Source organism: Triturus cristatus, chromosome 6, assembly GCF_964204655.1.
Source record: "Triturus cristatus chromosome 6, aTriCri1.1, whole genome shotgun sequence".
Taxonomy (NCBI): Eukaryota; Metazoa; Chordata; class Amphibia; order Caudata; family Salamandridae; genus Triturus; species Triturus cristatus.
Window position 1 is genome coordinate 1737940355 of NC_140589.1, and position 25944 is coordinate 1737966298.

The window sequence follows — 25944 nt, forward strand, 5'->3', positions numbered from 1 at the left end:
GAGGTGCACCCCAGGCCCCAAAGCGGAGGCCAGGGGAGAAGGGGGCCCTGCTAGGGGCCCCCAAAGTCACTTTCCGCCTGCCTTTTCATGGCAGGTGAACCTCCATGAAAGGGCAGGCGGAAAGGGACATTGTAATCCCTACGGCAGTGCCTGAGCAGGCACCACCTTTATTGTAGGGATTACTGACCCTCTGACTGGCTCCTTGAGGCCATCGGAAGCGCCGCGGACGGTCCCTCCGCCCGATGCCTCCGCCCGCTACATCGTAAGGCGGCGGGCGAACCGCAGGGGCAGATGTCGGTGGGTCCGATACCGTCCGTGTCGGACCCACCGACATCATAATGAGCCCCTTAGTTTTAAAAAACAAATTAACGACAAAAAGGGGGCAGAAATTGACAAGTAAAATATTCAAAGCAATAACTTTAAGTAACAGAATCAAAATAAAGAAGGTATAAACTGAAAAGAACGCCAGAAACAAAAATCGTAGATGCATTTACCTTCCACATCAAGGCACTTGGGTGGACTCGCAGACCACATGAGGTTATACATGCACTCAATAAACTCAGTTCCTTCAAGCTTGTATCCAGGAAAGCACTGGTAATACACCACTCTTCCCACGGGGAAGGAGGACTTAAATTCTGATACGTTGATAAAACTGTGAGGAAGAACCAGCGGCCGCAGACAACCTGAAAATGAAAGATACTGTCAGTGATTGTAAACAAACAGGAAGGTCACGTTTCTTTTCTGTGGCAAGGCTAATAAAGGTAATTTGGAGAAACATTGGGTTTCATAATCAAACTCCAAAAACACAAACTTAAATCAACATGCCCTGGGGTGCTAGTCCACTGCAAATAATTAAACTAAAGCATTCTGGAGAGGAGCATGCTCTGTTATGTTTTAGCTTACATAACCTAAAAGCTTTTGAATATTTCTTATTTCTAGGTAGCTTTACAGATGTCACATCAGTATGAAATGCGGAGTAAATTGTTGAGCAGTTTAGAAAAAAAGCCATGTTTAATATGGTGGTCACTTCATTAGGAACACGAGTGCCAACATAAAACGAATAGATGTTCTTGGATGCAAATAATGTTGCTGTCTGAGGCAAAATAAAATGTACTCTGAGGCATTGTAGTACTAAGATGGAAATTGTGTGACAGGAGGGTGAGGGAGTACAGGATCTGTGAGGGGAATCATACACACGTAACATGGGCACTAGGGGTGTAACACGTTACAGAGGCACATGCGACTTAGAAGCTAGAGACAGTACGTAAAACCAGAGAGAGTCTAAGAAAGTTAATGATTGGCTGTGGAGAGGACAAGTTAAGTGCGACTTGGGTGCTACAGTTAGGATGAGGGCACTTTACCTGGGGGAGTGCTGAAACGCACACACGGTTTGTGAGGAAGAGGTGTATGCAGATGTAACTAGGTGGTGCAGAGTGAAGGATATATGCAACGGGACCTGAGCAGACCACATGGATATACAGTGACACTGTCGCAGGGGGATGCAGGGGAAGCGTGGGCGCCAAAAACATGACAAAGGTAGCGAGATATGTGGAACCACAAGAGGATTAAACACGCTACCTGTGGGGGGAATGGGATGCGGACATGCTGGAGCTGGATGACGTCAGACAAGAACCTAGGGTGAAGAGGAACATATAGAAGTAGGAATGGAAAAGGCACCTTTTAGGAGCTGGAAAGAGGGATACACAATCTGGGTGTAAAAGGAATTTGAAAGAGCACAAAAGGAGACGAAGAGTTGCATTACAGATGCACAAGTGACTTGAAATCTAGAATTGTTGTGCTGTGCTGTAAACTCGTAGAGTACGAAGGCCAGGTTTCAAAAGCTGTTCATTAAAGTGAACCCTCAGAATACTACAGTGCCTGGAGTTTTTCTTAATTTAATACTGGAAAAAGAAGGAAGGAAGTCAGAAGTATTTCTGTACTTTTAATACGTGGGAAATCTCCACAGTTGATGGGGGTTTCAAACTTAGGGGTCCATTACGATGGCGGGCGGACACCGCAACGGAGCCAGGGACCGACCGCCAAAATTGCGGCGGTCCCACCAGGCACATTAGGATGCGCCCGCCACACTAGCGTGCGCATGCTCACCATTAACATTGCGGCGGGTGGTGCTGTACGCAGCACCCGCCGCAATGTTAATGGCCATGTTGTGCACGTGACAGGCACCGCGCAGTGCCTGCCATCTTGTGCATGGCATTGATGGGGGTACCTTGGGTACCCCCCAGTGCAGCCATGCACCCCCCACCCCACCGGGGCCCGCAATGGGTCACTGCCGAGATTTCCCGCATGCCTTTCCATGGCGGGGGTCACCGCCGGCCCGGCGGTGGCGATCCTCCCGCAATCCTAATGGGCCCTTAATTTTTAAAGTTTCTGATTGGCATGTAAATAACTTTATCTTTATACAAAATTCTAATAGTACACAATTCTAAAAGCATGGCAATCAAATGACCCTGAACACTAGACTGGAGTGATAAGTGTGTGATTGTTGAACATCTTTAATACATGTGGTTCCTGGCTTACAAAAGATGAGTTAACTACAGAATATGAATTTGATCTGACTTCTCATCTAGAGGAAAGGGGCAAACTGCAACTACTACACTGATCTGAAGTCGGCAGTAGAGAGCAGCCCTGGAAAAAGTTGTAATCCAAGCTAAGCCAATCCATGCGTACAGCATCAAAATCTGCATGTTCCTGTAAATGCTCATAATAGTAACAGGGTTTACACTGGTTTGGACAATTTTGCTAAGAGATAGAATATACACAATTGTTTCTTTGCTAGTAAACAGCATAAAAATAATTCAGCAATCAATGAAATGCCATCTGATTTTCGGCTACTGTGGCAGGGCATGGCCAACACATGCTAGAGTGATTCTAATACAGGTGCGAGAGCTCATAACATATTCCACAGTTTTAGCAATAACATGAAAGTAGTGATCAAGCACTAAAGGGTACTACCAATATTATGAGGCTCCGTAATCTGGACTTCGAGCAGGCACGGCTTGACGCGCAGCCCTTCCATTATAGAACACTTGTGCAAGAGGTAGGTCGACTGCTGGTGACAGTGCCAGTGGTTAATTTGTAAAAAAAAAAAAAAAAATGTGCCGGGGCACGTCAGGAGGCAGTTTTGCACCAGCCCATTGCTCCTGTAAGCGCAGCCTAAAACAGAACCAACTACTAACCATGAAAGTGGGGAGAGGATGTGGCGTAATGGCCAGGGCTGCTAACTTCGGAGTTGGTGTCGGCTCAACATCCTGTGATCCAGGGCTAATCACTTAATCTCCCTGTGCCTACCATAAATGAATGTATCCTTAACTGGTGCTCATGAAAAGTGCTGGTGTTGCTGATTAAGTGCCAGTGCTGAGCACCAGAAACCACCGTCTCAAATTAAGCACTGGACAGTACACAACTCTAACACTGGCAGAGTCAATAGGTCTGCGTTTAATGTTCTAATGCATGCAGCGTTTGCACATTAGAGCAGACGTACAGGAGGGAGCCAGCAGGAGCAAACAGAGGGAGCTACAGCAATAAAGCAGTCTCTCAAGTAGGTCATTGAAAGCAATGGCGTGGTGGTGGAAGGATACATTCAGACACACAATAGCATTCAGTGAAATATAAATATTCCACTGGTCCTAGCCAAGATGTGATTAACAAAGTCTCAAGCCACTGGCTGAAGAAAGTCAATGGCTGAAAGCGGCAAATACAAAGCTTATATAGTAAAAGCAATATAGATTGCATTGGTCAGTAACTAGATTTAAACAAGCATTGGCATACCCAATAGGCCTCATCTATGGGACCTATTGGCAATGCCTTTTGGTAATGCTGTAAAACAGGGGTGCTCAAACTTTTTTTCAGTGGCCAAAAAGTGCAGTCTCGAGAGCGCTCGAGGGCCACATCGATGCTGGGCCATTTGATTAGATTACAGCTTATAGAGCGCTTGGTTACAACAATGGAGTGTCCCCGTGCTAAGACATCCCAGTCCTTAAACATCCGAACCCTATCCACCAATCCCTAGTCCTAGCAAAAATACCTATCTGGGAAAAATACAGAGATTAACACCAGTCCCCCAGGGATGACTGAAAGAAGCAAGTCTTACGTTTTCTCCGAAACATCATTTCCAAAGGCAGTTTATTCCATGCTGTGGCTGATAAAAAGCCAAAAGACCTACCTCCCAAATGTGTCTTGTGGATTTGTGGCACTACCAACTTAGCCATTCCTGCAGACCTAAGATTCCGAGTAGGTCTGTAGGAGGCGAAGATACCTAAGCCCTCTCTCATTGAGAATCCTATGGCAGAAACACACAGCCTTAAAAGTAACTCTGGCCTGCACTGGTAGCCAGTGTAGCTCCCTCAGGGCCGTTCCCACAGGGGTACACCTTGGGATGTTCAATATCATCCGGGCAGCTGCATTTTGAACTTCAGCATATTCAAATTGCTTTTTGTGACCCCTAAATAGAGGATGTTGCAGTAATCTAGACGAGATGTAACCAGGGCCTGCACAATGGTCTTTTTGGCATGTAGAGGAAGAATATCTAACATTTTCGTAGCATTCTTAGAAGGCCAAAACACATGCCTGCCAGAGTTTATATCTGTTTTGTGAAAGATAAGGTGTTGTCAAACCAGACTCCCAATTTTTTAATCTTTGGTGTAGGCGTCGGGTTGGTCCTAGTTCTTCTGGACACCACCTATGTGACCAGATGGAAGGATGTTTACCAATTACCAAGATCTTGGTTTTGCCTGCATTTAATTGCAGGCAGCTGAGATTCATCCAATTTGCTAGGTCACATAAGCAAGCTTTAAATTTAGGCGCCGCCTCTATATCCTTTTGCTCCAATGTAAGAACCGTGTGGCACCCCTTGGGACACAGGGCGTATCTCAGACTTGAAGGGGCATTGTAGAACCTGGAAGGATCTATTCTGTAGGAAGTGTTTGATCCATTGCCATGTGCCACCTCTGATACCGGCCTCCCACAGACGTTCCAGAAGAAGGCCGTGGGAGACCGTATCGAAAGCTGCACTCAGATCCAACAAGATCAATGCTGCCGTCATTCCCTCATCAGCTGCTATTTTTAGTGCCTCAGAAGCCTGGAGGAAGGCTGATTTGGTACTATGTAGTGCCCTAAAGCCAGATTAAGTTTCCCAGGAAGCCAGCATGGGATGGGTGATTATTGGGACAGAAAAAAAGCACAAACCTTTTTATGATTACTAGAAAATGTTTCATTTAAATCATTTTTTTTGCACATTTTACATACATGCCAACATTTTCAAACTGGGAAATGGGAGCTTTTCAAAAACAAAAAAAATTGGGGTAATGTATTTTCCCCATTGGCTTATATCGAAACTGAGGTAATTTTAGGTGGGGCACAGCTACAATAAAGCCATTTTTGGCTTCGAAAATCGTGCGTCTCCCGCCTGAATTAGGTCTACTGGCATGCATGGTTTTGCAGTAGTCTATCTTATAGTGAGTGCAGCATATACACTTTGAAAATTGTGAACCCTATTTTATAACGCGTATAATTAATTTTTTTAACTCATGATTTGCATATTCACAGTGCGTGCTGTCACAGGATGGGACTCAACAGCACCTATAACTGCATATCACATGTACACAGTGCACCAGCCGGGACTTAAGTCAGTGACCCTCCAGTTACACACATAGACATCTGTAGTCTGTAAGCGGGACCTAAAAACGGAACTTGAGTAGCTTCATTTCTCTGCTGCTCTTTTCCAGATAAAAGGTCTGCGGACTGCATGGAAAGGTCTACCAGGCTGCCTGCCAGGACACCTGTGGCCCGTACTTTGAGTACCACTGCTGTACAGCATTGGGAAAAAGCAAAATGCTTTTCCCCAATACTGTGCAGCATAGGCAAGAAGAAAACAACTATACGTATATGATTGATGACGCAAAACAGCTGCCGGCAGTCACGTCATTCTACTGATGCACCATGCATAATGACTTATGCTTGAGTCAAAAAGCATGCACACCAGCGGAATAACGTGGGTGTCCTTGTTTTTTTTGTTTTGCTTACCTATTGTAAGGAAATGGGGTGTATTATATGGTGTAGTTGTGTGACCTAACAGTGTAACACTTTACCCACCCCTTTAGTGCCAGTCAGTTTTGGGTTGTTAAACCTTAGCTCAACCCTGGGTATCTGTGGTTCTGAGCAGTCAGACTTACACAAAGGAACAAGTGTAAAGTATTTAGGCAGCACCAAAACAATACAAGAAGAAAGAAACGAGACCCTAAATCTGACACCAATTTATTAAAACAGATTAGATATTAATACTTTTAGCACACCAAAATGAAAAAGATCCATGGGTTCCGGAGATACAGATTTTACAAGATATAGTAAATCACAACTTTTCAATTAACCGCAAACAAACATTGGCAAATGCAACAACTCTGATACTTGGAAACATTTGCAAGAAAAACCTTGGTAAGTTGTACTGCAGTTACTTAGAGCTACTTTGGGCGACAAACTCAGCAGGGAGGCAGTCAAGGGTTCAAGCAAGGTCCCGCAGTTAACTCTACAAGAAAAGTAGTCTCAAAAGTAGTCTCCAGTCCCTTTGCAGTGTCAGTGGTCCCTTGCCATTGGCTTCTATTGGAGTGGTCCTGATGCAGGGAATTCAGCATGCTGAAGATGCTCAAGGATGTTGAAAATACTGTATGGTGACAGGGGTCTTCCTGGGGCTACTCCTCAGTCCATGGGCTTGGTGATGTGATTCTTGCCACAGGGTCAACGTCCCTTGAAATCCACTCAAGCTCTGCAGAAGTCCAGTCACCACTGGGATACCAGTTACCCGTTACCAGGTACAGCTGATTCAGTGGGTTCTTTCTTTTGGCTGTAAATAGTCTTCTGGGTGACCCAGCCACTCTCCAACGACTCTTCAAGATAGAATAGACTTATGTGCAACTTTGGGACATCAGGTTGTGGTCGTCTTGACTGCAGGGCAGCGAGGAGCAACAATCAGGAGACCTCGGCTACCAACTAGCCAGGCAGGCTACCTCAGCTTTTGTGACCCTGTGCTGCGAATTGGAGTCAGTCAACTGACCCTAGAAGTCTCTTGCTTTTGACTGTTCTCTGGTGTCGGGTGTCGACTTCTCGATGAGCAGGACACAATAGGCACAGTCCTTTTCATTTGCTAGCCTGAAGGTGCAGCAGGTGCAGTCCAACTTTGGTGCAGCCTCTCTTTCCATGTCTTGGTGCAGCAGGGCATCCTTCTTCGGTCCTCTTCTATAGTCCAGCGAGATCTGAGTTCAGAGTGCCAGAGGTGCCCTTCTTATGCTCAGAAAAGGCCCTCAGGGAAGTTGCGGTCTCTAGACAATGGGCTACCAGAGCCCCTTCCTCCTGATGACTACTTCCTATGAGGTGTGGCATCTAGCTATCCCAGAAGGCTCCATTCTACCCACTCCCAATATGGCAGAACCTCTCTCTCAGCGTACAGCGTTCCTAGCCCAACCAAGAGGTGTGGCTATCAATGGGAGAATAGTGCAGCTCCTCTACCAAATGTTCGCCAAGATGCCCTTTAAAGGTGGGTTCCCCTTTGAAGCTCATCTTTTGAGTTGACATCCGTGTGGCTATCAACCAGGTAGAGGTAAGATCCCTCCCCCATGCAATCTTCTATTGTGTCCTTTCCTGAGATTTGTTTACACGTCTCCCCAGGAGGGCAGAAAGCTGTCTCGACACAGACCATATGTGCAACCACAATCAGGCACAGAAAACTTTGGGCAACAAACTGGCAACTTTTTAGAAGTTGTAAGTAACAACATGTTACATTAACTTCAACGTGGGCATCAAGTCAGGCGTAATGTAACGTGTTGTGTGATACCCTGGAGTACTAGTTTTGTTTGCCCCATTCAGGAGTTAGCACAGCTGAAGGGGTCAGCATACAACCCTGAACTTGCCAATGGAGCTACCAGCCCCCTTCTCAATAAAAAACGTTATTGTCATGCTTTTACTGCCACAACATGTAAAACACATGTTTTGCCTTTCAATATACTGCGCCCTGCCTTGGGGCTCGGTAGGCCTGCTGTAGGGATAACTTACACACATTGGAAAGGGAGGCCTGTGCTTTGACATGGCTTTAAATGGCAAAGTCGAGTCAGCAGTGAGCACTGCTCTTTCAGGCTGCAGTGGCAGCCTGGGAGACTAGTTTTTCCCTTGTCACATCCAGGGTGGCACAAACAATGCTGCAGTCCCTGGGCTGACCCTCTAACTTAAAGGACCTGGGTATATACTAGGGACTTACAAGTAAGTTAGCTAATGAAAATTGGGTAAAAGCCAATCAAACAAACACGTTTTAGGGTCCAGGCACTGGCTCCCAGGTCTGGTTAAAAGGACTCAGTGCACCCAGAGTGGAAAACACAGAATCATCAGTCCAAAACTTTGGGGGTGACCATACAAAAAGAGGAATATCCTTACACCGATCCAAGATGAGAGATGCGACTTGCATTGGTAAATAAAACAATTAGTTTGTTTTTTACATGAAAGAGCAAATTATTTTGTTTTTAAAGACAGCAGGAGGGGCAATGAAGGAGTGGCTGGGGAGCTGGTGGTAAGGATGAGAAGAAAATAAGTGCAAGTTGGAGACAGCAACACAGGGGCAGCGGGAGAAACACACTTTGGACAGAAGAGCGCAGTGAAGAAGCACAAGCAAGAGCGAGTGAGAGCAAAAGAGGTCAGGTGAGAAGCGAAGGTGAGAGCAATGCCAGGGAAAAGCATAAGAGGGATAAACACAAAGAGCTTAATGAGAGAGAAGTGCACAAGAGAGAGAGTAGCATACATGTGAGAGCAACACCGAGTGCAAGGGGGCAGGCATTTGAGGGGGAGCAGATAGAGCTGAAAAACATGCACTCTCAGAGTGCTTAACTGAAGAAAAAAAACAGTTCCATAAAATTAAGTAGTGGAAGAGGGATGACATCAAAGAGGCTATGTATGCTACAGGGGAGGGACTAACACAAGATGGGAAAGCTGGGACAAGAAAAGCTACTGAAGAAGAAGCAAGCACACAAAAGAGATAATAAAACCAACCAAGAGTAAGCAATGGGCATCTTGGTAGCCACCATATGTATTTGCCACCAGACAGTGTATGCTGTCTGGTAGGCAAGACCTGAAAATGGCAGCCAGTTCCTCCTAGATGTTCTCCCTTGCAGATCAGTAGGTCAGTCTCACATCTGGGCATAATATATTATAAAAACCGCATACGAGTGAGGTGTACAGCAATACTATTCACAGAAAGCCATCCACATGGCAGAAATGGCTCAGCTCAGCAACTCATACAGCCGCAGCCCAGTGAGAAATGTTCTCACTTGAGGGTGCCTCTCTGGTCCTGGTGGAGAGCCCTTCTCCATCATCCACACACTTCTGAATTCTGTTATAAACGATGCCAGCCAGGAAAAAAGGAACCAAGGAAAAGCATTCGATTACATGATGAAAAAACTGTACACTTTGAGAACTCAAAGAGAAACATCTTCTGGGCAACTGCAATAAAAATAACACTGCACATCCCAAGCTCCAATCCTATACAGCCAACAGATAGGAAATAAGACAAGTTAAGGCCAAAATCTGTTTAAATAAAAACAGATTAGAGAGCCGAAATCCAGTTCAAAAGAGCGAACCAATTGAGATATCTGATTTTGGTCCACTGAAGAAACAGAAATACATCTTTATTATAATTGCTACACGAGGAATTAAAACTGAACAAGTCCAGAACTTCCGAAATCTCAAACAATCATAGTATCCTGTCAAGGTAACCGCAGCTTGAAGCCAACTGAAAGTCTCTCCAGGACACGGGCGAACGCTTCAGAGACAAAGGTTGACACGATGTTCGGGTTCTTCTGCAGTAAGCCATATTTAGGAGTCCAGCTATATGTAGCTCCAGCTGTTCTGGGCCAGGAGTGTGGCAGGTGACATCCGGCAGATGCTTCACAAACTCCATTCAGAAGCTCTATGCTCAGGTTTGCACGCCTGTAGCCGAAGAAGCTCACTAGGACCTCTGCCTCATCTTTCGCCTTTCACGCTTCAGCCTGCACATACGCTTCTTCCCCCACTTGGCTCTCATCTCCTGAGGCTCAGCCTTCCAAGATGGCGCCAATGACAAGCCATTTTGGTCCACTGGAACATGGATAGATCTCCGAAATCACAGCTATGTTGTGCTATGGGCTCCGATTTCTGCTCCATGGAACTCGTTCCAGGATTTGAAAATTCTGAGATGCACTCCATGGAACATGAGAACTTGTGGGAAAATCACAGCAAGGTGTGTAGTTTACACAGGGCAAATACACGTCTGCAATTAGTGCATGTGTAAATACTGCATTCACATTCCTGGTGGTAACAGCAGTTTGCACCTGAAATGGAATTAACCCTTCAGTTGTAATAAATGCCATATTCCTTAGGGATAAATACAGTCTGACAATGTATTTATTAATTGCAATGCAATTCAAACCCGGTCTCTCTCAGCTAAAAAAAAACCCTGTTATCTTCAGAATCACTGATGCTAGTTGGAGGTCAGTAGTTGAATTCCTTGACTTCATGATACTTCTAAAAGGAGGGACTAATGTTAAGCAATATGTTTACAAAGAAAACAAGCGTCAAGTGATTCCATTCTGGAACCAAACCAGATTAACTATATCCACTTAGGGGGATTTTTAAGACATAAAAGGAACTGTTCCCTGCAAAACAATCTATGAAATAATACATGTAGATTTATGAAAATATGCTATTGTGTTAAAGTGAGATAATAAGCATATGAAAAGGTGGGTGATATAAAAAGAGACATGCTACATTCTAAAAATATCAAATAAAGGGATAATAAAATAAATAAAGGATTGATCACTAGACGTAGCAATCAGCACAGAATCTGCGTTAACCTATCCAAACAATGGCATCTGTTATATTTTGATGGAGCACTGAGCAAACGCATCAGTGATAAATCACTTAAGATATTAGATAATACAATATGCCTCCTTTAATAGTGACGTTTTTAGGAAGCTGCAAAGATTTTTTCTGCAACCTTCGTGAAGGTTTATGAAAAGAATGCAGTTTTATGTGCTTGCAAAGTATTTACTTGTGAGACATTCAAATCGAAATCGTGACTTCTGTGCCAATTTATGTTACATGTATTTTTGATTAACATAAAAAAATGATTATGCAGAAGAAAGCACATGGGCAGGAGGAGGTGTGTGGTATGGGGTCAAAGCTCCACTGGGTCACTGGATACACAGTTAAGGCAGAGGAGCGTCGCCTCACTGCTCTCTGAGCAGTCCAAAAAGGTAAAATAAAATTATAATAACAATGTTATTAGCATTTTATTTTTCAGTACTGAGCCGGTTTAAGGCAGGCGGCGTTGGGTTGTCGTCACACAGGGAGGAGGAGTGGTGAGCACCGTAAGAGCACATGACAGTTTAGCTGCCCATTTTAGGAAGGCCAAACCGACATGCACACGCAGCGTTTCTCAACCTGGCTGTGTTGCACAGCGGGGTGGAGAACATTTCACGGCTCTGACTCAGCAGCAAACCAGGCCGCTCAGATCAATAACGACGTTGCTGTCATGCTGGTAATATTATTAAGAGGATGGAGGAGAAGCGGCAGCCGACAGGTAAATTACCTTTTATTTTTTCTCCCCCATACGCTCCCTGCCTCACCACCACTTCTGTTCACTAGCAGCCGCCACAGGTGCTGACCATATTATGACCCCGTCTTGTCAGCGTGGTTTTCTTTCCAGAAAGTGCATTTCAGGCGAACTCGAGATCTGTGGTGCAAACTTTGGGCCTGATTAAAATTTCGGCAGACTGGTTACTCTGTCACAACATTGACAGATATCCCGCCCATCGAAATAGAAATCCTATAATATCCTATGGGATTTATATTTCGGCGGACGGAATATCCATCACCGTTGTGACAGAGTAACTCGTCCGCCGAGCTCTAGATCAGGCCCTTTGTCTCTGTTCATGTGGGGGGCGGAGGGGCACATATTAGTTCTTCATTCCAGGGACCACAAGGCAAATCATGATGTTTGCCCGTAGGCAAAAAAAACAGAGGCTGACATCAGGCTTCAGAAGGCTTGGCCTGAGGAAAGCAGACCTTCCAATGCTACGTCATCTGGTAGTCCGGCACTCGAAAAGCGGTTTCTGACGATGAAGCCAGCTGTGACTCCGCCTAAGGAAACATGGTGCCTCCCCTGCTTCTGAATAAAGTTGGGGCCTGGCTTATAAATGAGGATGGGAACTGAAAGCTTAGTGGATAGGCCTTCTGACAATTTTTTGATGGATGCTGCATTATCAGCAAGTTCTAAATAATCCCCATAGGGTTTTATTCAAAGTTGGGCAGGCCAACTGCCAACTAGGTGGAATGTTAGAGGCATCCCTTTTACCGTTCCAGAGACAGCCCCACAAATTATGAGACTACGCTCGCGAGATTTAACGTTTTGTAGTACGGGGCTTGAACCTGCCCATCTTCTCCATTGGCTGGCTTCCTAAACGGAGGCCAGCCATTGGAGGAGAGGGGCGTCTGTCCGTTTAAGCCCCGTCTTTTTCGGATTTGGGGGCGTGTTTTTTACTTTCTTTCTCTCTTCTGGAATGTAAACATTCCAGCCAATGGCAAGAGGAGAGAAAGAAAAACACGCCCCCGAATCTGAAAATGCCGCTGCGTTTCTCCAAGGCATTTCTGCTTGACCTCAGAGAAAGACGGCGGTGTTCATGGCTCTCGCTGCCCTATCCAGCAGACGTGCGCTGACAGCCACCACGGAGAAACCGGCGTCCCCCCAACCCCATTCTAGGGGAGGTCGGTCTTTTCTTGTGGTCTGTTTGCTGGAATAAAAAAAATCACTAAAAAGACAAATATTCAGCTATTCAAATCAAGCCACGAATCGAAAAAAGAGCTCTTTTGCCAGCAGGGTTACGTGTTTGCAGGCGGTTGTTTACCAACAGGCACGTCCTTTCTATCCGCGAGGTAATAATATTGAAATGAAATAAGAAGAATTGACATAAACTCTGCCAGGTTACCTAAGAAAAGGAGGGGGTTACATGCCCTCTCGCTGCAGCTTATGAAACTACGGACTTTTGTGTCTTGTTTCACAACAGGAGAGGACGAAGCTTCGGCTGCTGCCAATGGGAGCCCGCCCCCTTAACATCACATGGCTGCAGTTTATGTAATGGTGCATGCAAGGCACACCAAGGAGGGTTGCTGAGAAGCACCTGTGTCTGGGCTTTACAGTGGGCAGAGAGCAGTGGGTGCTGGACACTGATGTGTGAGTGAAATCCGTACATGGGCTGGAACAGGAAGCTCTCCCTGGAGCTTAACTCTTTAGTCTTCCTGCTGGCAGCGGGTCCGAGAGGCAATCCAGGCTCCACCCTCATTCCTCGAAAGCCAACCGGAGCCCTGCTCTAGACCTTCTTGGTGGGCACTGGAGTCTGTGCTGAGGTAGGAGGGGTGGTGGAAGGATTTCTGACGGAGGCAGAGGAGGGCCTGGGAGTGGAGGGAATACGCTGGTGAGGGAATCCCCAACCGGCCACATCAGGCTTGCCTGAGTCTCCGGATCCAGGGTCCCCTGCTCCATCACCCCTGTCCCACGCCAGACGCCCCACCTTTACCCTGGTGGTGGCTTATCTGTAAATATCACCCCACCCCTCCCCACCTTTCGCTCACGAAGCAACAACATGAATGATGCCACCTTCTTAGGGTATTCCCCTTGTTGGACCCTGGGGTCTATAATTCGTCTTTCCGGGTGAGCGCCTGGAGGAGACCGGGTATCCAGCTTGGACCATCTTCGCTGTCACTGGTGTTTAAGGCCGCGTTGAAAGGGCCTGGAGCCGGCAGGGCAGATGCCCACAGCGGCCCCTTTGTTCTTTCCTGGACGCATTGGGAGAGATAACTCGAGTCTGTAAGAAACTGCAAGTGAAGTTGGCGGTAGGATGGATGATTGAGTTAGTGAGTGGAAACAAAGTCGTGGATAGCGCGCCTATAGACTGGGCTTCCTGACTGGGCTTCCTTTTCTAGAGTTTAGTGACCGGACCCAGCCCTCGGAGGGACACGTTGACACAGTAGTAGACCCCCCTGATCTCACTGGGCAGCGGTGCCTCCCTAGGACAGCCGGGCTCTTCGTTAGGTGACACAGTGCCCTGTGCCCCAACTGATAGCGAGCTCCGATGCCACTGAGGCGGCTCTGACCCTTGTGACGTTCCTCCCGTTGCCAAGGCACGTCTTGCCATGGACCTCCTCCGTTGACCCTCATGCCGGGGTGTCCTCTGGGACCCAGTGACGCTGGCTTGCGGACACTCCTTCTGCAAAATGTACCTGGGGCGCTCCGAGGGGCTCTCTCGCTGCCCGTGCTGCCGGGAATGGCTGCACCATCGGGGCAGCGTGAGGTGCAATGTGTTGCTGGGCGGCCTGCTCGACAAGTGCCTCGATGCCGGCTTCAAGGTAGCGCGGCTGAAGGCCAACCTGCGTGAGCTGCTCAAGACCCGGGACTACACAGAGGCACTGAGAGCTGCACAGAGAGCCGTGGAGATGGGTAAGGCAGTGGACAAGTGTAAAATGCGCGTTACCCCTTAATAAAGGAGAAGGGCGTTGTTTGGTTACATATGGGAGCGGACGCTGTTGAAAAACAACATCTCCCTTTCCAGGTTACCTTCCACTGTTTCCATTTCACGTCCAGGTATTGGACGCAAGTGCCGGGTCTGCCCGTAACTGCTGAGGCTGCGCTCTGTGTTTTCTTTCCATAGATGCTCGCTTATCTCCCTGCCTTTCTGTCCTTCGCCCCCCTACTCTCGTCTCTTGTCCCAAGTGCTCGCCTCTTGTCCCAAGTTCTCGCCTTGGCTTCCAGCCCTTCCCTATTCTTTGGCCCTACATGCCCCGCTCCAGCCTGACTTTGCTCCGCTCTTCACATCGGTCTTGGCCCTTGAAGTCACCCCTCCTTTTTAGGTCTGTGTGTGTGGCTGAGTGTGTGTGTGGCTCTGTGTGTGTGGGTAACTCGGTGTGTGTGTGTAGGTGGCTCTGTGGGTGGCTCTATTTGTGTGTGGGTTGCTATATGTTAGTGGCTCTGTGTGGGTGGCTCAGTGTGTGGGTGGCTTTGTGTGTGTGGCTCTGTATGTGGGTGCAAATGCAATAGGTCTCGCATTTGAGAGTGATTAAGCTATTGACATTGTAAATAACAATGCAGTTTCTTTAAATGTTTTAAAAACATAAACAAAAATAATGTAATGAGCAATGCCAATAGCTCTAACTTTAACAATGCCGAGACCATTACCTTGTAAATGCTTGTTCTGAAATGGCCCAAGCACTTCTGCTGAAAATAAACAGTGCTATCCAGCCCGCCGTGTCATCGAGCATAGCCAAGCGTACATATATTTTATGTTTTCGAAGGACAGATCCCCAAACCGGGCATTTGTGTTTAAAAATTGTAAAATTAACGTTCCAAATGCGCTGGGAGTGTTTTTTTCCCAGAACCTGGGCGGCATTGGTCGTTTTATGTTTTTTAACCTTTCATATAACAGCCATGCTATGCGTGGTGCGGACTGGACAAAAATATAGCGGACATGGCAATGCCCCCAAACAAGTCAGAATCTGAATGACCCATTTTATGTTCACCTCCTCAGCAATCCCACTGTGCATGGGAAAGCATGTCAAAACGTAAACTCACGCAGATAAACCCAGTGCATATTTTCCTTTTCAGCAAGGAATTGTGACACAAAAATGCAGGGAGCATGAATCACAGGGCCGGCCTTAACACTGGTGGCACCCTGTGCGACAATGTCTTTTGGCGCCCCCCAATGACAACCTCTGCCACTGATTCCCTCACTAGCACCCTTTAACAGTGCCCCTCAAGTCTCCGTAACCACTGTCTCTCTGATTCATTCAGTTTTATAGCACCACTCATACCAGTGTAAGGTGTCAGAGCACTTTACACCACACACACACATTGCACAGAGACAATCATATGTGTGTAAATCAGAGTATAGGAAATGTTACATCAGACAGTAGTGCAAGGTGTAGTGTAGGAGTGAAATGTCATCGATAATGGTAGGCAATGTAGTTTAAGAGTCCATATTCTGGTAAAGCGCAAATTCAGAATGTAATACAGATCATCATTGCTAGGTGTAACCCTGGGCGTAGGACTACGCTACGCTTGTGTAGTTTGCGCAACTATGCGCTACGCAAATTGCACGTAGCACAGTGCAAAAACACGTAGTGAGCATTTTTTGCTTGCTTTCGGCCCTCAACGTCCAGTTGGCAACCGCGAGCGAGCAAAATAACATCCCGGCGAGACTTTTTCCTCGTTCGCGATCAGCAACATCAAGTTGCCGATCGTGAGCGTGGAAAATAAACCTTTCGGCGAGATTCTCAACGCGGGGAGGTCAGGTTTCTCATTGCAAGAGGTCGCGTATGCTCGCGACCGCTCGCGATGAGAAACTACCAGTCCGCGTTGAGAAAGCTGTCGCTCGAGTACAAATCTACCCGAGTGGCAGAAAACGACAGCTTGCACAGTGCAAGATGCTGTTTGCAATGATTGCACAGTGCGGACAAGCATCCGGCACTGTGCAATCAGTGCGAACCGCATTTTGCACAGTACACTACGCAGTTCGCCTAGCTTGCGTAGTGCGAAGTGCACTTCGTGTAGCTACACGTAGCGCCACTACGCGAACTACGCCCAGGGTTAGCTAGGTGTACTCTTCAATAATAAGAATTGTTTTCCAACTAAATGAACCCTTTTGGAAAGATTAGGATAATGAAAGACTGGGCAAAAAACATAGCTTTAACATATACCTTGCAGTTTACATGCAGCCCTTTGATGACAGTTAATAGCTCAATGTTCTATATTAGGATTTTGACTTATAAACTACAAGTAACAAAAGGAGCTCTCTTACAAAAGAAGTAACCCACTGACCTAACTTACACTATATGCACTTTGTTATCTGCATGGTACATGTTCTTAGCAGCAGGCAATTTAACCCTCTGCGCTACCTTAGGACGAGTCAAAACTTCCACTTGAGAAACCTCCGGTCTCCTTCCAGGAAGAAGATTATTCACTGGAGTTCCCTTGACAATGTAATTAATGGCTGAAAATTGCTGGAGGCCAGGAGGCGGTAGCAGGTGCTTTTAAAATGATGATATACCTGGGAAAATGATGCCCCGAGTCAGCGCCCGGTGCGGTGGCACCGATCGCACCACCCTAGAGTCGGCAGATCACACGCCACAAGTCATGTCTAGAATGGTTGGGTTCTATCAGCATGAACAATAGCTCGCTCTGCCGATAAAAAACCTACGTGGGAGAAGGTGAAGGAAAAACGGAAAACTTCGTAATGTACACAAACGAAGAAATCTGGAGAACGTTGTGGATGAAAAACATCCCTAGAGAAACCCACATATTCTATCCTCTGATCTGTCCCAGCAAACTACATTTTCATTGGAAACATAATAAGGAAGGCGATTTATGCATCTCTATTTTTGAATGCTGAACACACAAGAGAGTTTTAAGAGTGGACAGGCACATAGGTTTAACAAGCATTGGCATAGCCAATAGGTCTCGCCTCTGGGACCTTATAAGTGTTTAGCCATGCAACAGTTGCATAACTAAATACTTATAAAGTCCCAAAAGCGAGACCTATTGGCTATGCCAAGCGGCCGTGAAAGTGATCGCGATCAAACATCAAAGCGGCCGTGTGGCCACAAAAGTAAAAATAATCGCGGCAAGCACGGCACGTGTGCCCGCGCACATGCACTGTAGCTCTAGGCTGGCCTAGTAGCACTTTTTGGAGCCCTCTCAATAAGTCTCGCCAGACCAGCGCATTTGCTGGGTCAGGCGCGACCTAAAAATGGGATATATCAGAAGGCTAAGCAGGGAGACCTAGCAGGATCATGCTACCTCCAAATGATATATCTCATGCTTCCATGTGATAGAGCGTCATGTGATTCTGAAATTTGTAGGGGGCACCATATTCACCGTTAGTCAGCACCCGCATATTAATCGATGTGTGTTAAGTAGTGCCATAGAAATGTATTGCTGAAATCGTTTAACATATAGGTGATTAGAAATGTAATAATGCTTTCCATGAAGAGTAACGTTGCAAGCTATCGTGAATGTATTTAGTAAACGCACACTGATTAGTTTTCGTTCCCTGTAATGTATTAGGTTAACGTGTGCCATGTTAGAATTACCCATGCAAGTTGCTTACTCACGTATATGAGAATAATTAATCAATGCTTAGAGTGTGATTTAATAGAGTGTTTAATAGTGTAAAGTCCTGATCGCATATACGTAGAGAGAAAGGCCTGCTAGGTCTTTGTTTTAGGAGTTAGGATGCCGCGAGAAGCCAACAGGGGAGTGCACTGGAATGTGAGGATGATACTTTCAGCGGAGAAGGTGCCTGGGACCCAAGGTCAAGCTAACTGTCGTTGGACGCCAGACAAAGTTGTAGGAAAACTACCGGGAGAAGACCTGGCTGAAGAGGTGTGCCGAGGGGCGTGTTCTACGATTTTGGGGGTTTGTTTTAGGGACAGCGCCCTGTGGGTTGAGCAGTTGAGGTTTAGACGGGAAGCTAGAAAGAGCATCTTAGATCGAGCTCTGACTAAGTGAGTGTACTTCTTAGGAAGTCTTCACTTCTGACACCTTTATTCTCTTGCCTGGAATGGGGAATGCTAAGTAGGGATGTCACCTTAGAGGATATTGTAGGGATAGACTAATACTTTTCTTTTTTGACTAATGATTCCTAATTTGGATATTGGCTTAACCATTGCTTTCTTGATGATTTTGGAATCGGTGATTCTTTTTGTCTTGAGTCAGATGAGAACTCTCCGTAGACTTGCTTTTGTATTAGTGCCCATTTACTTTTTACACCTTGTATTGAGGTGTCTGTATGTTCAGCTATTTTTGGTTGAAATAAAATCTTATACATTTTAGATTCGGAGTCAGTGGTCCTTTCCCAAATGAAGTCTAATTTTGGTGATTATGTTTTGATAATTGGATTTCCTCCCCTCTACACTATTTAGCAGATAAAAAGATCCTGGCAACCTGAGAGGATTCTTGGAGATAACCAGGTCGGCAAGAATCCGGCCCTGTCAGTTGATAGCAGAGGATGGTTATCTCTGATAGCGAGGGAAGATCTAAATCTGGCCCTGTCAGTTGGTAGCAAAGTAGAATGGCTATCTCTGATAGTGAGGGGAGATCTAGATCAGGATAAGAGATTCCAGAGGCCCATAGAAGTCAAGGGATGGTGACTCATCGGATGGCGAGCAGCGGACGACGGTGGTTGATGGAGATTGCTGGAGAGTAGCAGTGCGGCGGAAAGCAGCAGTTCGTGGAGGAGTGAGTATGAATAGGGTGAGATGTTTGTAGATTGCGGTGTTGATTTGTTGTGTGATGTCTTGCGGAGTTGGAGTGAGTGTTGAGTGATTGTGAGATCAGGCTGTGAGCGCGCGCACCCCGGGAAAGTCTTAGGCTCGACGAGTAGGTTAAGCGATTGTGGTGTAGAACACACCCAAGGTAGATTTTGTTGACCACCGAAAGGGGATCGTGAGACGTCATCGATCACCTGGACCGAGATAGGGGGAGCGAATGTGTGAGTGCGTGAGGAACTGACGCTGGTCGTGGGTTGTTGTACGTGGAATTTGAGTATTTGTAACCTATCAGAGGTGATTGTCTGGTCGTTCGCGGACAGACAGTTGCCAGCCGAGGTCAACAACTTCGAGAGACTGTCGACGGACAGTCAGAGAAGTAACTTGTTTGGGACAAACGGTTATTTCAGCGTGTGAATGGGACGAATGCAAGGGTGAGACGAGATAATTGTTAAGGAGGGGAACTGCTGCGAGCGGAGGACGAGTGATGTCAGAAGGTGCTGCGCTGCGATAGGTCGGTTGGAGTGAGTCGCGCTGATATTGGTGGGTTTAGCATCAGGAAGTAAACGAAAACATTGTGTGTGACCGAAAATTGCTCATCATGAAATGTTTTAACGTTTTCAGAGAATTATGTAGAGGTGACAAACATGTGGTTACTCGTGGGGGAGAAGAGGCCCCTCCCGAGGATACTCCGGCGCATTACATGGCAAGAAATGTGGGGTTGCATACCATAATTTGGCTTGAAAATTGGCATAAAATGACTCAGGGTGAGGGTGAATTGGCTTTCCCACGATATGGCTCTTTCAGGTTGGAAGTGATAGAGCGTCATGTGATTCTGAAATCTGTAGGGGTGCATCATATTCACCGTTAGTCAGCACCCGCATATTAATCGATGTTTGTTAAGTAGTGCCATAGAAATGTATTGCTGAAATCGTTTAACATAGAGGTGATTAGAAATGTAATAATGCTTTCCATGAAGAGTAACGTTGCAAGCTATCGTGAATGTATTTAGTAAACGCACAAAGATTAGATTTCGTTCCATGTAATGTATTAGGTTAACGTCTGCCATATTAGAATTACCCATGCAAGTTGCTTACTCACGTATATGAGAATAATTAATCAATGCTTAGAGTGTGATTTAATAGAGTGTTTAATAGTGTAAAGGCCTGATCGCATATACGTAGAGAGAAAGGCCTGTTTATTTTCATATGTTAGCTAAATTTTGTAGGCCGAAAATGATTTCCCTTGGTAAAGGCTTTCGGTTGCAAGGAGATGTAAAATCTTGGAGACGTGAAATGTTTTTCGTTCCCATGTTTCTGTCGCAGGTGCAAGGACAGTTAGCTCGTTAGTGAGACTAGGTCTTTGTTTTAGGAGTTAGGATGCCGCGAGAAGCCAACAGGGGAGTGCACTGGAATGTGAGGATGATACTTTCAGCGGAGAAGGTGCCTGGGACCCAAGGTCAAGCTAACCGTCGTTGGATGCCAGACAAAGTTGTAGGAAAACTACCGGGAGAAGACCTGGCTGAAGAGGTGTGCTGAGGGGCGTGTTCTACGATTTTGGGGTTTTGTATTAGGGACAGTGCCCCGTGGGTTGAGCAGTTGAGGTTTAGACTGGAAGGTAGAAAGAGCATCTTAGATCGAGCTCGGACTAATTGAATGTACTTCTTAGGAAGTCTTCACTTCTGACACCTTTATTCTCTTGCCTGGAATGGGGAATGCTAAGTAGGGATGTCACCTTAGAGGTAGTGTAGGGATAGACTAACACTTTCCTTTTTCGACTGATGATTCCTAATTTGGATATTGGCTTAACCATTGCTTTCTTGATGATTTTGAAATCAGTGATTCTCTTTGTCTTGAGTCGGATGAGAATTCTCCGTAGACTTGCTTTTGTATTAGTGCCCATTTACCTTTTACACCTTGTATTGAGGTGTCTGTATGTTCAGCTATTTTTGGTTGTAATAAAATCTTATAAATTTTAGATTCGGAGTCAGTGGTCCTTTCCAAATGAAGTCTAACTTTGGTGATTATGTTTTGATATTTGTATTTCCTCCCCTATACACTAGTTAGCAGATAAAAAGATCCTGGCGAGAGGATTCTTGGAGATAACCAGGTAGGCAAGAATCCGGCCCTGTCAGTTGGTAGCAGAGTAGGATGGTTATCTCTGATAGTGAGGGGAGATCTAGATCAGGATAAGAGATTCCAGAGGCCCATAGAAGTCAAGGGATGGTGACTCATTGGATGGCAAGCAGCGGACGACGGTTGATGGAGATTGATGGAGAGTAGCAGTGCGGCGGAAAGCAGCAGTTCATGGAGGAGTGAGTATGAATAGGGTGAGATGTTTGTAGATTGCGGTGTTGATTTGTTGTGTGATGTCTTGCGGAGTTGGAGTGAGTGTTGGGTGATTGCGAGACCAGCCTGTGAGCGCGCGCAGCCCGGGAAAGTCTTACGCTCGACGAGTAGCTTAAGCGATTGTGGTGTAGAAGACACCCAAGGGAGATTTTGTTGAGCACCGAAAGGGGATCGTGAGACGTCATCGATCACCTGGAACGAGATAGGGGGAGCGAATGTGTGAGTGCGTGAGGAACCGACGCTGGTCGTGGGTTGTTGTGCGTGAAATTTCAGTATTTGTAAGACGAGATCATTGTGAAGGTGGGGAACTGCTGCAAGCAGAGGACGTGTGACGTCAGAAGGTGCCGCGCTGCGATAGATCGGTTGGAGTGAGTCGCGCTGATATTGGTGGGTTTGGCATCAGGAAGTAAATGAAAACATTGTGTGTGACCGAAAATTGCTCATCATGAAATGTTTTAAAGTTTTCAGAGAATTATGTAGAGGTGACAAACATGTGGTTACTCGTGGGGGAGAAGAGGCCCCTCCCGAGGATACTCCGGCGCATTACATGGAAAGAAATGTGGGGTTGCATACCATAATTTGGCTTGAAAATTGGCATAAAATGACTCAGGGTGAGGGTGAATTGGCTTTCCCACGATATGGCTCTTTCAGGTTGAAAGTGTTGTACCAGTTGAAATCTGTGATGGCAGCACTGCGACCTTTGCCGAGACCGACACAGTTTGAGGCGTTGCATGCCTGGATCAGAGCAGCGCATGATAGAAAAAGAGATCGAAGTCAGGAAAGGGTGAAGGAGTCAATTAAGGCGTTTCAGGATGCGAGGTGGGATGCAGTAGAGAAGAGGTGGAGAGTGCAAACAATAGAGGGAGACAGGTTGTATCCATTACTGGTAAAGACGGATGGCTTGAAGGTAAAGAGCGCGGATGATGAGGATGACAGTGATACCGATGACAGCCTACTAGAGAGGTTGTTGTCTGAGAGACCACCTCCATACAATCCAGATTCCTGTGAAGGGAGGTCGGCTCAAGCAGAAGGGATTAGTCAAGTACCAACTCAGTCAGAAGTGAGAGTAGAAGGGAAAATCTCGACAGGCGCTGGGGACATGAAAAATCAGTCTGTCGCCAGCACAGAGGTTAGGAGAGGTATGAGGTTCCCGGACGCTTTAAAGGTGCCGGTTACCATTGGACCCATTGTTTCTGTTTACGACCCAGATCAGGAGAAGGTTGGAAGTTCAGTACAGTCAGTTGTAGAAGCGAGGAGTGTGGTCGAGGGAAATGGATCAGTGAGCGGAATGGAGCACACTCCAAAGCCTATAGAATGGAGTACGCCATTGCCGGCTACAGCAGACTCCTCTAGGGGACAGTCAGAGGCGAGACCAGTGAGGCCGAGGTCTTTGGCCGAGTCAAGATCAGATTTGCGTATGTGAGCACCGCCAGTGAGAAATCAGAATCAGAGTGAGAGAACTGTAGAAAGTGAATGAGGCACGATAGTAAATCGTTCTGTTCCTATGAGCATGTCAGAAGAAAGTAGATCTTAGGAACGGGAATGTGATTATGATAAACGGGATGGAGCAGCTTGTCGAGAAATATTGAAGGGAGCTCTGAAAGGAAGAATGTTAGATGTTGTGAGGTTGAAAGCAGAAGTAGACGAGATAATAAATGGAAACTTGCCTCTTGAGAGAACGTACATGTACGAACAAGATGAGTTACTTTTTGTAGCGAAGGATGTGACTCGCAAGGCAAGAACTGCACATGAGAAGTTGTCAGATTTAGCTAAGAAGTATGATGTGGACCTGTCTAAAACAAAATCATTGCAGGGAAGTCATAGATTGAAGTATAGCGATCAAGAATTGGAAGAGAAAAGGGTCATGGGATTGAGAGCCCATATCAAGGATTTGATTATAGCAATGCATGCATGGCTCATGCTTGACAAGTGGGAAGAAAGGTGGTCCAAGAAGTAGAGTTCTAGGAGAACGATAGGAGAGACGCCACCCCCAGGTGGAGGGATGACAGAGGTAGGGAATTTCCCTTTACGAGAGGTACAGAATGGAGGATACGTGCATGTGCCTTGGAGTAGGGGTGACTTGGCTGCATTTACGAATGACTTTCCCCGTCTAAGGGAAATGCCTGTGGAGTGGTACAAGCAGGTCGATCAGTTTGTTAAGATTTCGAAGGTGTTGTGGGTCGACTAGAATACATTGTTTGACATTGTGGTTCCGAGTGACTTATGGTCAGCATGTAAAATCGCCTTTGAGTGGCCAACTTCATAGCCGGACAGGGATCCAATTTCAAACGGTCCGTCACCTATAGTTATGAAGAAGTTTGAACAGGTGATTACATGGTTGAAGTAAAAAATGTCACTGCAGGATATTGATTGGGTCAAGATAGATCGGACGGTGCAAGAGCCAAAAGAGACAGTACATGAGTTTTATGAGAGACTTTTGCAGGCTTTTAAGCAGTACAGTGGATTAGACGTGTTAGATACAAAAGACATGGGACAGTTTCTTTCGAAGTTCGTGTTGGGATGGAGGACAGAGGTTAGTCACATGATACAGCAGCACTTGATTTGTTGGCAGAACAAGCCTGTGGATGAGATCTTACGGTATTGCCAGGTACTGTAGTGATGAGATAGAATCAAAGCATAGGAAGTTGAAAGACAAATTGATGCTTGTTCAGATGCAAACAGCTCAGGGGCAGCCTAATGGAGGAACGTTAGGAAGGAAGCAGGGAAATAACCAAGGAGGAAACCAAAATGTCGAAGGTCAGGAAAGACCAAAGTCAATTGATCCTAAGACAGGGATGGATGTGGCGACATTGAAGAAGACCACTGCATGTCATCTTTGTCACCAGACACTGGAAACGCTAGTGTCCTTTGAACCCGATTAACCAAATGGAGCAAGAAGGAGAGATAGTTCAGGTCCCTGTATCTGAAATGATTCCCACTGTGACTAGACCTAGGATGGTGAAAGGGGGGACCAATAGCCCGCAAGTGTAAGTCCCTCAACCCCCTAGGGTTCAGAACATGCAACAAGGAGTCCGAACTTACATGCAGATGCCCATGTTCGAGGGAAGTGAGGAGTTTGGTCCGGATCCGTTGGCATGACGGTGCCTGAGAGGGGAGGAAGACTGCACGCTTGGAGCAGTCTTAGATGTAGGCCAGAGGGGACCATTTGTAGAAGCTGACATTGATGGTCACCCTACCACCTTTTTGGTTGACACTGGCGCTACCCGGTCTACTGTAAGATCAGCATTAGTCCCCAACCTACCCCTCCCGGGACAATCGATCCAAGTTGTTGGCGTAGCGAATAAGAAACTGACTAGTCCATTGACAGAGCCAATTCCTGTGAGAATAGGAACCTTCAAAGATCGACACCAGTTTGTGGTGTGCGACTCGAGTCCAGTATGTCTGTTAGGTAGAGATCTGTTGTGCAAGTTGAATTGCACCATCTATTGCACACCAAAGGGAGTTGAAGTACAGACGAAGGATGATGATGCGACCTTTAAGGTTGCGAATCAGCGTGTGTGTATAGAAATGTACCCAGCGCTGATGGTGGAAGAGCTTCCACTTGATTTGAGGGATTCTGTGTCAATTGATGTGTGGGACCTCAGTGGAGAAGAGATCGGATTGGTCAAAGGTGTAGATCCAGTAAAGATCCAGATCAAGCCAAATGTAGAATTTCCTAGGACGCCCCAGTACAATTTGTCACCTGAAACGATTGCAGGGATTAAGTCTGTAATTGAGTCTATGATCAAGCAGGGAATTCTGAAGGAGATAATGGGTAGCCCATGCAATTCACCTATCATGTGACTACAGAAACCGAGTGGGAAATTCAGAATTGTACAAGACCTGAGAAAAATCAATGATATAGTCGTTCCATGTTGTCCGGTGGTACCGAATCCATCTGTAATTCTGTTTCAGATCCCATGTGAAGCTGAGTGGTTTACAGTGATTGACTTGTGCCAAGCATTCTTCTTGATTCCACTACATGAGGAAAGCCAATTTCTTTTTGCTTTCCGGCTGGAGAACCGTGTGTTAACGTGGTGTCGTTACCCACAGGGGTACAAAGAGAGTCCATCGATCTTTAATCAGATCTTGAAAAAGAATCTTGAAGGTCTTGTGTTGCCGCAGAACTCCGTTCTGGTGCAATACATCGATGATTTGCTCGTTGCGTCAGAAACTGAAGACGCTTGCAGGATCGATGCAATTGCCTTACTGAATCATTTGGCAGAGAATGGACACAAGGTGTCTCCGAGCA

General features: G+C 46.2%; 1 protein-coding gene across 6 annotated transcripts in view; it reads right to left on the minus strand.

Moving 5' to 3' along the window:
• Nucleotides 1-25944, minus strand: part of SUSD4 (sushi domain containing 4) — a 419536-nt gene that overhangs the window by 107995 nt on the left and 285597 nt on the right. For all 6 annotated transcript variants that reach the window (XM_085612987.1, XM_085612985.1, XM_085612986.1 and 3 more), the window contains one exon: nucleotides 495-683. In XM_085612987.1, coding sequence (XP_085469113.1) covers nucleotides 495-683 — 189 coding nt within the window. The remainder of the gene's footprint in view (nucleotides 1-494; nucleotides 684-25944) is intronic.